Source organism: Chaetura pelagica, unplaced genomic scaffold (assembly GCF_000747805.2).
Source record: "Chaetura pelagica isolate M959 unplaced genomic scaffold, ChaPel_1.0 scaffold725, whole genome shotgun sequence".
In the NCBI taxonomy this organism is placed as follows: domain Eukaryota; kingdom Metazoa; phylum Chordata; class Aves; order Apodiformes; family Apodidae; genus Chaetura; species Chaetura pelagica.
Genome location: NW_009953490.1, coordinates 759,952 through 772,110, shown reverse-complemented (window position 1 = coordinate 772,110; position 12,159 = coordinate 759,952). Strand labels below are relative to the sequence as shown.

At 38.2% G+C, this 12,159-nt stretch overlaps 1 protein-coding gene across 1 annotated transcript; it reads left to right on the top strand.

The window, feature by feature from the left end:
• The first annotated feature begins 207 nt into the window (after positions 1-207).
• On the top strand, positions 208-11,530 carry GAS2L3 (growth arrest-specific 2 like 3). Its single transcript, XM_009999024.1, has 8 exons — positions 208-237; positions 1,267-1,435; positions 1,832-1,950; positions 3,402-3,543; positions 7,199-7,262; positions 7,922-8,060; positions 9,305-9,412; positions 10,145-11,530. Exons 1-8 carry the CDS (start codon positions 208-210, stop codon positions 11,528-11,530), a joined length of 2,157 nt encoding a protein of 718 aa, XP_009997326.1.
• Positions 11,531-12,159: the final 629 nt, after the last annotated feature.

Here is a 12,159-nt window from a genome sequence, read left to right as displayed (position 1 = left end):
TTTTAAGGGCAGAGAACTGAAGTTGACTGAATACTGGATCAAAACCTTAGCTACTAAGATACTTCCCTCTTTCCCCCTCAGTTTGAATTAAACTTGTTCTTATTTCTCCAAAACAGCACTAGTATGTTTTTCTTGGAATTTTCATGAAAGCAGGGGGGACTGTACTAAAAATTTTATTCTCTTTCCCAGAGGAAGAAACTAATGTAAATGCAGATGACCATGCAGAATGCAGTTCAGGTAAAGGCCTTTTATAATGTTTGAATCCTGTTTATTGTTTTGGATTTGTTTGTTTGTTTGATGCAGAAATCTAGCTTGAAGCAGGTGAAATGCTAGAATCCCCAGACTTATATCTAGTTGGAAAAAAAAAGAAAGTAATAGTTTTTCCATTTTGCAAATGGAGAAATGTGACAAGAGAGATAATCCAGTGTTGTATCAGATAGGTGATCATTTATCTTCCTAAACACTGCTACCTAAGCAGGTTTTGAAGTCAAAGGTTGAGATTATTTTAAAACTTTCTTGATAATTAAGAGACATTTTAAAAAGCCCTATGTTCTAGTTAATTGTTTAAATATAAAAAAATGTGTTTTATAAACACACACTTCCTCAACTGAAGGGAAGTAGTTAAGAATATCAGAAGGACTCCCTCTTTTGACATTTTGTACATGGAATTCCAGTGTACTCCTTTTCTTGAAATGTAAAGGTACTTCTCAGTTTGGAAATATGCAATCTTTAATAGATGTGGTAAAGATTCATGTTCATTAAGTGTATTATGCTCTTGCATGAGAATGTTTACGGTTTTAACATCATTGTTTAAAGGATTTAAGTACAAATTGTCTGAAATATTTGATCAGAGATGTCAGTAGTAAATTATATTGTAACCTGCAGACTGTGTTTCTCAAAATATGTTGAGAAAACAATCCCCACAAATTTAATGCATATTTTCTCTATTTGATATTTAGGAAAGTATGTAATTTTAAATCCAAATAAGTGAAGAGAATGAATGTATTAGGATGTAGGATGATCTCCAGAGGTCCCATCCAACCCCTACCATTCTGTGATTCTGTGACTTCTGATACAGTTTTGAGTTACTAATGAGAGCTGCACAATTAATTATTACTGTTGTGTTGGTTTGGTGAATGTCTGAAGGGGAATGAGCACTTACTCTTTGAATAGTAGATCTTCAGCACAATTCAGAACTGCAAACTTTTGTCCTCTGCCTGCAAATATTAGAGCTTGCTATCTTCAGCTTACTGAAATTTTCCACAGGTGTGGTTTGGAGATGACCTTCCCCTAAGTCCCCGAAGTCCCCTGACTCCCAGACATGGGCCAGGTTTGGCAGATGTGTGCCTGTACGACCAGTGGATATCTGTGCGGCATGAAGCAACTTTGGTGCCTATGCAAGAAGATCTGTCCATCTGGCTGTCTGGCTTGCTGGGTGAGGTTAAAAATAAGTCACTGTCTAATACATTTCAAAGCACTTTCCAATATTCCAGGCAATGCTGACACTTTATAGTATTAATAAGATCTGGTGTATTTGTGCCTGAGCTATGAGGAGAATTTCATTAAAATGCACGCTTTGGTTTTGGATTTCATTAGCTGACACCTCTTAGAGGTAGGATGATTAATTGTTCTAATTTATATTTCTGCATCTTGTTAGTCTGATTAAAATCTAATTAAGCAGATATTTTAGTTATATATTTCTACTAATTCTCAGTCTTTCATGCTCTAGTAAATTATATGATGGTTGGAATGTTGTTTGAGTTGCCTCTAAGTTCATACAAAACTTATTTCTCTTCTGTGGAGTAACTAATATTTACCTTTTCTTTTTAAGGAATAGAAATCAAAGCAGAACAACTGCTTGAAGAACTTGATAATGGGGTACTGCTCTGCCAGTTGGTTGGTGTTCTTCAAAACACAATTAAAAAATGTTGTAGCTCAAATAACTTAAGGGTGAGTCATATTCTGATTTATTTATTTTTTTATACATTATATAAAGTCTTTAATCATAAGTAGTAGTAAGTAAGTAGGAAAGCAGGTGAGTAAGGCTTCCCAAAGAGCCATTCTGTGTGCTGTGTATCTGGAGACTGATTAACAACAGTGTGGAATTATAGATGGATAAACTGTCCTTATGCAACAAATTACTTAATCACTTTGTTAATCAAATCCTAATGTCCTGGCTAGTTGGGTTTTTTTTAGTTTTATTTCACTAAAAGTTTAACTGGAGGAGGATCTTAGTAGCCCAAGTGTGGAGTTTGTTCCTCAGGTAACATCAGTGTGGATTAGTAACAAGATATCCATTGTCACTTGAGTGTTTTATTCCTGAAACTGGCTAACCTTAATAACTAGCTAACTTTTTAGCCATGAAAATATCTGTGTTGAGATGTGCGTGGAGATGGGCTTTAGTGTTTTTGTTTGGAACCAAGGCTGAGTAGAAACATGAACCTCAAGCAATTTGCATTCTGTTTTTGAATGATGAAAAATAACAATGTGTCACTTTGGCATATAAAAACATGTATTGCTGGTGCAGGCGTTCATTGTACAGGTAACCAGTATAGCTACAGCAATGCTTGGATTTGTCTAATAGTAGATGACCAGCCAGTGTGCCCTAACTGGTACTGTTTCCCTTTGGGGGCAGAAGGAAATATTTCACCATATCCAGGTAATTGTTTTGGTGTGTTTAACTTTTACTATTCTATCTAGTAAAACATTAGTTTTTAATTAAAGAATATTTGCCAGTAAGTAATATAATTACTAAGATTAGAAACATTATTATTAATTGAGGGAACAAGACAGCATGGTATTCATAGAAAAGCCACATGAAAGCTGCAAATCCTTAGGGATTTTTTTTGAGAACAAGATGCCCAACTTCTGTACCTTTGAACTGTTCAGTTTTGAAGATACCAGCTTAAAAACAAGTAAGTACTGAATTGTTTTAAAAGTAATTGCCCATTGCTCTTTTTTGATTCCCTCTGTTTTCTAGAATGGGCTCTAAACTGTTAAAATCTGGCAGCCAAGAATTGTTCAGTTGCTTGGTGTTTCTCTCTGTGCTTATTCTACTGCTGCAAACAGAGCTTGGGAGCAGGGAGTAACTATATAGACCTGTGAAAACATTATTAAGGCTTTTAGCCTGGGAAATGGGGAAGCAACTGTGGGCAGCTTTGGGAGAGGCTGCAGAGCTAAGGATAGTTCACTCAGTGACTGTTCACTAAGATAAGGTGGAATGCCATCTACATTAGCATAGCTTTTTTAATAGAATATATGGTGGATTGAACACAAAATATTTACTAACCACTGTTTCTGTACTCTGAATTTATGGCTTGTTTTTCTTTGCAAATAGGCTTTGAAATGTTTTGGCAATCTTGATGTGCACAATGTTACTTTTTGTTTTCTTCCCTTGCCAGAATTTTCCTATGAGAAAAGTTCCATGTAAGAAGGATGCTGCATCAGGATCTTTTTTTGCCAGAGATAATACAGCCAACTTTCTTAACTGGTGTAGGGCCATTGGAGTTGATGAGACTTACCTCTTTGAATCAGAAGGTTTAGGTAAATCTTAAATTTTTATTAAGACTTGTTTCGGTGAGAATGTGGGTAACTACCTGGTCAGGGGGATCTCTTTTGTGTAGTCTTATGAAGGCTTTGTCACAGCTTTACCTGTCATGTGCAAGCTATTAATGCTTTTATTTATTTTAGTGCAGTGCTTGCATAAAAGCCTTGAAAAATCAGTTCAGTGACTGCTCTAACTTGCATGATGCCTTCCCAACCTTCTAAAATTTGTTGTGTGGGAGGAAGGGGGGCAGTGACAGCTTGTGCAGCAAACTTGAATGTTTTCCTTCAGTAAAAAGTAACACTGAGAAACAGAGGACAAAAGTGTGGTTTTGCTTTCCCAGTGCGGGAAGACCACAGGGCCATGGAGTCAACTCACAATAAGATCCTTTATTTGGTATTAGAGCTGATTCTTGCTGCAGAAAGCCTTCAGAATAATGCATTCATGACTGCTAAATTTGGTAACTACATCAGGGACTTGTGCCTGAAGTGACAACAGTCTGTTGGTAATTAACAACTTACTTCAGGACCTACTTAACATCACTATAAACCATTTGTATTTTCCCATTTAATAAGATAGTTGTAAAAATAAATTCTGCCAACTTGTGTATGCCTGCCCCAATGCACAGTCTGTCCTTATAACAAACAGCTTCTAGACTGATACTTCCAGATGGAATAACATTTTTTGACTGCTAATTAAGAGGAACTGTTTTCATTGTATGGTAAATAATTACATGCTCTTCTACCAGCTTTTATGTCAGTAAAAATTAATTAATGCAAACCTTTCTGTGACAAGACAAATACTGGCTTTTTGTTGTGTTTTGTTTTTTTTAAAAGGGAAAATCTCTCCCTGTTAAGCAGAGTAGTGAAAAATTGCAAAGTTCCTCTGTTTCTGTAATCAGATGAATTTGTCATAATATTTACTAGATTTTCTTGAATGCTTTGTGCCATTTAATGGGAGGCACTCTTTTCATTAACTGCTTTTCTTTCAAGCTCTCCTCCCTGCTAGTCGGAATGCCCATGCCTTCACCTTATCCTTAAATGGATGTCACCTTTTAAAATAGTTGAGAAAGGATCCTCATTTGCATCTGTCTCATTCTAATTTAACTAGGGAGTGTATCTTTCTTCAGTGCCATGAAATACAGATGAGTAGGAGAACTGAGCTTTAAGAAAACTAGTTTTCATATTTTTGCAGTTCAACTTGTATGAATTGCATTGCTTAAACATCTCAGTGCCTGTAAATGGATGGGTAACTAGAACCTGTTTAGCCTCCCTGAGATAAGCAGACAGGATTTCCTAATGCTGTGGCTTTCCTTCATAGGCAAGAACTGTTTTGAAGTCTGATTGCAACTCCTGACACAAACCTGTTTTGTGCCATAAATATCCTCTGTGAGCCTTTTTGGCATTCCAAATGAGCAGACTTGCAGCCTTCTTGATGAAACATTCTTTCTGCTGATGTTCTCCATCAAACTTTCAAGCCCTTCTTTAGGAATGAATCAGGGAAAGGAAATTTGACACTTGTCCTTTTCTCATCAGATACATATAGCAACATGTCCAGAAACCTGTGGATGGCTGTGAAGGAAATAAATTAAGTGGCTCCTGAGACAGCAGAAAGGGAAAGTAATCATCATGGGATACCCTTTGACATCAAGCCAAAACAAATGTCTTGATCTCTGCTGGGTTGTATTTTGATTTTTAAATTCTGGATTCAGGCAAATTATACCACTTCTGTTGCGGCTGACAAAAATATGACCAAAAAAAAAAGTAATTCCCTCTAGTACCTTTTAGGTTATGACTGTGTCAACTTTCTGTTCTAGATTTACCTTTCATAATCAATCTGTAAGTAGACTTACAGACTGTAGTAGATGATGTAAACAAGAACATCTGACTTCATACCTGGTTTATACTTTAGGAAATACTTCAGTCTTACTTAAAGCAAAGTAATTTTAAATATCAAATTGAACATCAGAAAGATGTTAGATTTCTTCTGTAAATATAGAGCTGGCTCATTAGTTTCTTTTCAGAGTGAATACTGAATATTGTTAACACACCGTGTGAAGACAGTCTTGTTTATATAAATGTTACATCATATGAAAATTATATATTCAGCTTTTCCCATTTCTTGTACTTGATTGTGGTGAGGGAAAAAAAAAGGTGCCATGTATGTGGATTGAGGAGAGTTGAATGACCTTTCTGCCAGCCTTTGGTTTCTGAGTTATTAGGCAGTATTCCTAGCTGGCTAAAAAAGCGAAGGGTTTACTTCTTTTCTATAGAATTTCTAGAACTATGTTCTTAGAAAGTGTTGAGAGCACCTCAGTTTTGAGGCTTAAATGGGTACAGAGGAGGAAGAGTTACTTGTGTGAGAGATTTTCAACTACTTTCTTTCTTTGATTGTGGCCTTGTTTCTTTTTTTATTATACATCTGAAGATGGAAGTTTCAAGAAACCAAAATAGACATTGGGGTTTTTTCTGCCTCTTCTGTTCTTCAGTGCAGCAGTAGAAACAGTAGAGTCTTACCATTTCAAAGTTGTCAGGAAAACCCAGGAGACCTGCAACAGTCATCTTCACAGTGTTTGTCTGTCACTCCACATTTCCACCTCATTCTTCAGCTCCACTGTGTGCCTACGCAGCTGAGTGCATGCAGCTGCTAAAACTGCTCTGAATTGAGGGGTGCAAAGCATCTTCTGTGTTTGGCACTAGCTTGGTTACTGTGGGCACAGCCTCTGAGAAGCAAAGCCTAGTGCAAAACCCTGTGCTACTAGCATATCTGAGGTAATGTTGCTGCTTTTTTGTGATCACAACCAGTATCTGGTGTTTGAACCTGAGTGTTTGCCTCTTAAGGCAATTTCATTCTCCTCTCCTTCTTGTAGTCAGGGGTTTTGACCATCCTTTTCAGGTAAAGCCTCACAGAGATACCAAATTCGGAAGGAAATATCTGGGTGGATGGGGCAGGAGGTGAGGGTGGGTAGGGAGGAGTGAAATGAGGTTATAGCATGAGATAGGGGAGCTACCACTGGCAAAGTGGGAGTTTGTAGGGCAACTGGGTGAATCTGCCATATGGATGTACCCTGCTGGAACCCAGAACTTCTAAAGTGATAGGAAAAAGACCTGTTGCTTGCTAAAATGATAACAGTCACTCAGATTCTTATTTCACAGCCAAGCATTTTAAAACACTTAGGCTGCCTGGCTGTGCACAGCCATCCACTTGTCAACTAGGTCCCTTGCAGTGTATTCTCCTATGGTTGTTCCCCTGTAGCATCTGTGTGTAACTGTATACATAACCATGAACAGATGGAGTGTATTTTCCTATCTGCAGTTGTTGAATTCTATTTATCTTCAAGACTGCTATGAAGTATTTGGGAATAAGGAAGGGAAAGCTCTTAGATCTCTTTCCAGTTTACATCAAGAATGAGCCAAATAAATTCTGTTTCTCAGGAGGTAGAGTGCCAGGATGGGTTTAAATGGTTCAGGGAATAGAATATTAGAGTTGGAAAGAATACAGTGCTTTTTCCATGATAATACAGCTTGCCTCTGGGTAGAGTGATGGCAAAGTTATAGTCATCTATTCCTTATCTGCCCTTCTCTGTACCTAATTGCACAGGCCTCCCCACAGTAAATGTGAGCTGTAACTCCCTTTTATTCTGTTTCCCTTTAGTTTTGCATAAGGATCCAAGACAAGTGTATCTTTGTCTGTTGGAAATTGGACGCATTGTATCTGGGTATGTGATCCATATGTGCTCTTAACAAGAAATTGAAGAACGCATTCGAATAAGTAAAAGCTATGACAAACTTAAACCAATCTGTGGTTGTTAAGTGCATTGCAGTAGATGTTAATTCCGTGCAGAAAATAATGAGTAACTTTTCTAGTTATCAGACTTTTTTCACGGAGAGGTGATGACCCACACTGCTTTTTATAGCTATAGGTTTAAATGCTACATTCAGCCTATAGACGTCTTGGAAGATCTCGCTGAACATTAAGTCTGAGTTTAAATTATTTAATTTTGTAGGCTTTTTGGCAGGTATGGAAGCTTTAAATATGAATCAGCTCTCTATCAGTCTCTAAATATATACTTTTTATTTCCAGTGCAAAGCAGGAAGTTTTAAGATAGCTTATCTAAATTGGATGTGACCTAAATTGTGTAGTTTTGATAGTATTTTACTGCCTTCTCTGGTAGCTCTAAGGCCACCTTTGAGAGCACTTCCGCTAGAAACTCTAAGAGTTGCTCCTTTGCATTTTCAAAGCAATTATTCCTCTGACTGATTTGATGCTCTTTTCTGTTAGTCACACCGCTCAGAATTTTGCATGCTTGTTATCATCAGTTTATGTTTTCTTCAATAAATTGACAATTAAATTCTCTACATTTATATTTGTATTGAGGTATGGAGTTGAACCTCCTGTACTGGTAAAACTAGAGAAGGAAATTGAGCTAGAAGAAACACTACTGATGACCTCTGGACCACCATCACCTGTTATCACAGCCAAGTCATGTTGCCACCATGGGGAGCTACATGAGGCAGTATGTACTACTTATTTAATGTGATATGGACTTTTAAACTCTTAAGTTTAGTGCTTGTATGATCCAGCTCAGTAAGCACAGGCTGATTTTTGTCTAATATTTGTGAGCCTTCTTAAACAGAAAACAAAAGGATATGCACCTCTTAAAAAAAAAAATCTTCAAATGTGATCAAATTGCTGTAGAGTATGTTCTGAAGTTAATGCCTTAGTGCGTATAACTTACCTTGATTTCCACTCCCCTCCTCCTTTATTGCTTCTTGGAGTAGAAGAAATACTCTAATAAATTTTTTCTGGTGTGACAATACAGTCTATGACTGTAATGTATACTTCTCTTGAATGTAAGGTTTTCATCAAACTTCATCAAATGCTGAAGCAGACTGTGATTAAATGCTTTTGAAAAATACTTTAAATAAAACCTCTGTAGCTATACCAACTGGAAGTTAATATGTATGTAGCAGAGGAAATTCTTTATGCATCCTGTGACTTGGTCCAAAAGGAATGATAAACAGCTTTCCTATTTTGCATAAAAATGCATATTGAGACTTCAGTTTATTTTAAAGGTCCTCTGTGTTGTAATGTAAAACTTATACTTGTTTGGGAATGTCAGCTGCCACATCCTTGCTCTCTCTGAAGACTCACTAGTTGTCCTGCTTGGCAATAGTCTTGACTGTCCCGTAAGTGGCTGAAACAGGCACATCTTTTCTAAGCCTGGAGTTATTTAGGAACTTTGTTTCTCCTTTTTTCAGTAGTTTCCTTCTTGTGTAGGACGTAAAAGATTAACTTATAAAAAGCCTTGCAGAAGGTTAGGAATAATGCTGAATTAGCCCTGGGTCAAGTGTAGCAATGGATTCAGATACATGAGAGACTCAAATAGTTCTTTCAATTCCTAGAAACTCTAACAGTGTCTTTACAAGACTGTGGTTGGAATTGAATGCTATTATGCAGTGTGCTATGAACTAATGTTAAAAAAGAAAATAAAAATATCTTCAAATTGAAGAAATAATGGAAACTGGGTTTTAGCAACTCAAAATACTTGCCCATTTATAGTGTGTTCTTTCTTTTAATATTCTGTATTTTGAAACTCTATGTAGATGAGATTTTCTTGTGAGGGAATAGGATTCTAGTGTTTTCTTGGAATATTGGATGAAGATAACAATATCTTTTCTTGTATCAAATATCTCAATAAACTGTTAAACACTTGCTTCTATCAAAATACTAATGCATGTTTTCAATTTTAATAACCAGGTTAAACATATAGCAGAAGATCCTCCCTGTAGTTGTTCCCATCGATTTTCAATTGAATATTTATCAGAGGGACGTTATAGACTGGGAGATAAAATACTCTTCATACGAGTAAGTAGTTTCTCAGAATTCAAATTTATATTCAAAATGGGGAAGAAAATACTTTTAAGTGGGATACTTCACTTTTATGATACTGTTTTGGAATTACAGAATTATTTAGGTTGGAACACCTCATCATTCAGTCACCTATTCAAAGTAGGTGTAGCTAATTAGATCTTACAACCATTGATTTTTACAACCACACTGAAGTAAACAAGTTAATGTTTTCCTGTTGTGTTTCTAAAATTTCAGTAGCAACTTGCAATATAAATAAGGATAATGAAATAGAATATCCTGAGAATGTTGCTTATTCAAAATCTGGATGCTTGGGATTTATAATTTGTAGGCTAGTTGAGTGCAGTCTTCAGCAGGCATAAGAATTTCTGGGATTAAAATATTATGAGGACATCCATAATTCAAAAAAACAGGTTTCCAAGACTGTATACTAAATAAATATGCTGAAAGAGTGGTTAACATATCTTCAGTATATATCCTTTCATTACTTCCCAACATATAATGACTTTCTCTGCAGGAGAAACTATCTAATAAAAGAATTGGGAAGCCCAAATCTTATTTATCACATAATTTCTCTTTTTAAAAATCTTTCTCTGTAAGAAAGGAGGTCCTATTTTTAGTTGGTTTTGGTAGATCTTAATGTAGAATGAAGATATAATGCTGCAGAAAACGAGATAGAAATGTTTCTTGTTCTTCTCCTGCTCCCACCCCCTCTTCCTCTGTTCTCAGATGCTACATGGCAAGCACGTGATGGTACGTGTTGGTGGAGGCTGGGACACTCTTCAAGGTTTTCTGCTCAAGTACGATCCATGCAGAGTGCTTCAGTTTGCAACTCTGGAACAAAAAATCCTGGCGTTTCAGAAAGGGGTCACCAGTGACAGTGTCTCCAGTTCAACAGCCAGAGTTCAGGAACCTCCCATCATGAATCCGATGTCAGCTGTCAATATGTTTCAAAAGCAGCCATCAAAACCCCCTACTCCTGTTTCAGCTGTAAAGGCTGTCCATGCTGCCAGTGCCAAGAAGGTTGTATCTACACGTCCTCAGTCCCCTGCCCTGGCATCACCAAAAGTGCCAGCACACCCATCCTCTGCAGCCAAGTCAGTCAGGTCCAAATTACAAGGGTGTTCAGGAACAGGTGTCCAGTCTCCTTTCAAACCATTATCTGGCACCTCAAAGAAACTGGAGCCTTGTGCACACAACTCGCCAGCTCCTTCGCAGCCTGTAAGCAAGAGCTCTTCATCTGCAGGAGCCCGAACAGCTCTTGTGCACTCCGACACGTTGCGCAAACGTATTTGGTCCCCCGATGCTCCCAAGGGAAAATTTGCCCTGGCTCAGGCCTCCCCCGCACCAGTGCTGCATCCTGCCCCATCATCCTCCAAAAAACAGCCTTCTCACTTGCCTGGCACAGCTAAAACCATGGCCTCAAAACAGAAGCATGTTGCTGCTAAATGCAAACCTGTATCTGTCACTAAAACCAAAGCGAGTTCAGTTGCTCCGAGGGCTGCTCAGGCGCCTGTTACAAATCTGCAGGCTGTTGCCAAGTTTGCACATTCTCAGCAGCTCCTTGCAAAATCTCCTTCTGAAAATACTATTGAAGCCTCAGGAACTGGGTCCCAGCGTCATCAAAAAGCTCCACAAACAGCTGACCTGGCAAGGAACCTGAAAAGTGCTCCAGTCCTAAAGCACTCAGCTTCTGCTCCTTCCCTTGCAGTTAGCAAAGCATCAAAGTCACCACCTATGCTGGTATCTACGAGCAAAAACGTATCATCAACTGTCCGTAAGCAGCCAAATGTCAGTAAATCTCCTCAGGTTGGACCAGCTTCATCCAAACCTCCTGAACGCACTCCCTTATCTGTTGTACGGCTTCCTCAAACCTCAGCCAAAGCAACAGTGACCAAAAAGCCAGCACAGCCTTCCACAAAAGGTCAGCCTTCAGCCAAAAGCTTACAATCAAATGAAAGCTTGGCCCCGGCAGCCAAGAAGCCTCTCCCTAAGGGAAAACTGGCAGTGGCATGTAACAAAGGGATGCCTGGGGTATCAAAAGGTCCTCTTGTGAAGAGCAGGCAAGATGATCACTATTTTGTTATGACAGGGAGTAAAAAACCCAGAAAGTAAACGTATTTGTTGCTTTCTGTGGAAGTCTCATTTATTTTTGTTCAATTGAGTCTCTAAGTATCTGCTATGCTGAGGGCAAGGAAAAAAGTTAACACTACATTTACCATGAAATATTAAGTGTAACATACTTTTTGCTGCATAACTTACAGTAAGAACTGTATTTATTTTGCGGTTTATTTGGATATATTTAGAAGTGGGCTTGCTTGCTGTGTAGCACTGTGGAACAGAGAACATCCCTGTTTGCTGCTAGCCTGACCTGCTGCATGAAAGGCAAGAGAGAGGAAAGGGGAGCTAAGGCTGCTGCTTTTGCTGCTGCTGATTTTTAAGGAAGTGAAGTCTGCCTGAGAAATGTCTGCCCAGGGCAGAGCCTGAGCAATTCAGGTGGTTCTGGATTAAGGCCTGTGGCAAGTAATAGAGCTCTGCACAAGCTGTAAAAGTGCTAATACCTCACACAAAACTGTTTCTTAGTTCATCAGTGTCCCAGAACTCAAAATGGAGTAACTTGCATGTATTAAAAAGAAAGGGAAACCTCTAGTCATATTTAGATTTAACAGCTGCCACTGTCGGTGTTCACTGTGCCCCCCCATATGCCTTAAAGTGGCTTCAACTTCTCAGAAGTGGAGCCGCAT

What these genes read in the sequence shown, in the direction of transcription:
- GAS2L3 (XM_009999024.1), top strand. Translation starts at nt 208, where the DNA reads ATGCAGATGACCATGCAGAATGCAGTTCAG. An exon ending in CCATGCAGAATGCAGTTCAG is followed by an intron (nt 238 to 1,266) that starts GTAAAGGCCTTT and finishes AATTTTCCACAG; the next exon opens with GTGTGGTTTGGAGATGACCT. An exon ending in GTAGCTCAAATAACTTAAGG is followed by an intron (nt 1,951 to 3,401) that starts GTGAGTCATATT and finishes TTCCCTTGCCAG; the next exon opens with AATTTTCCTATGAGAAAAGT.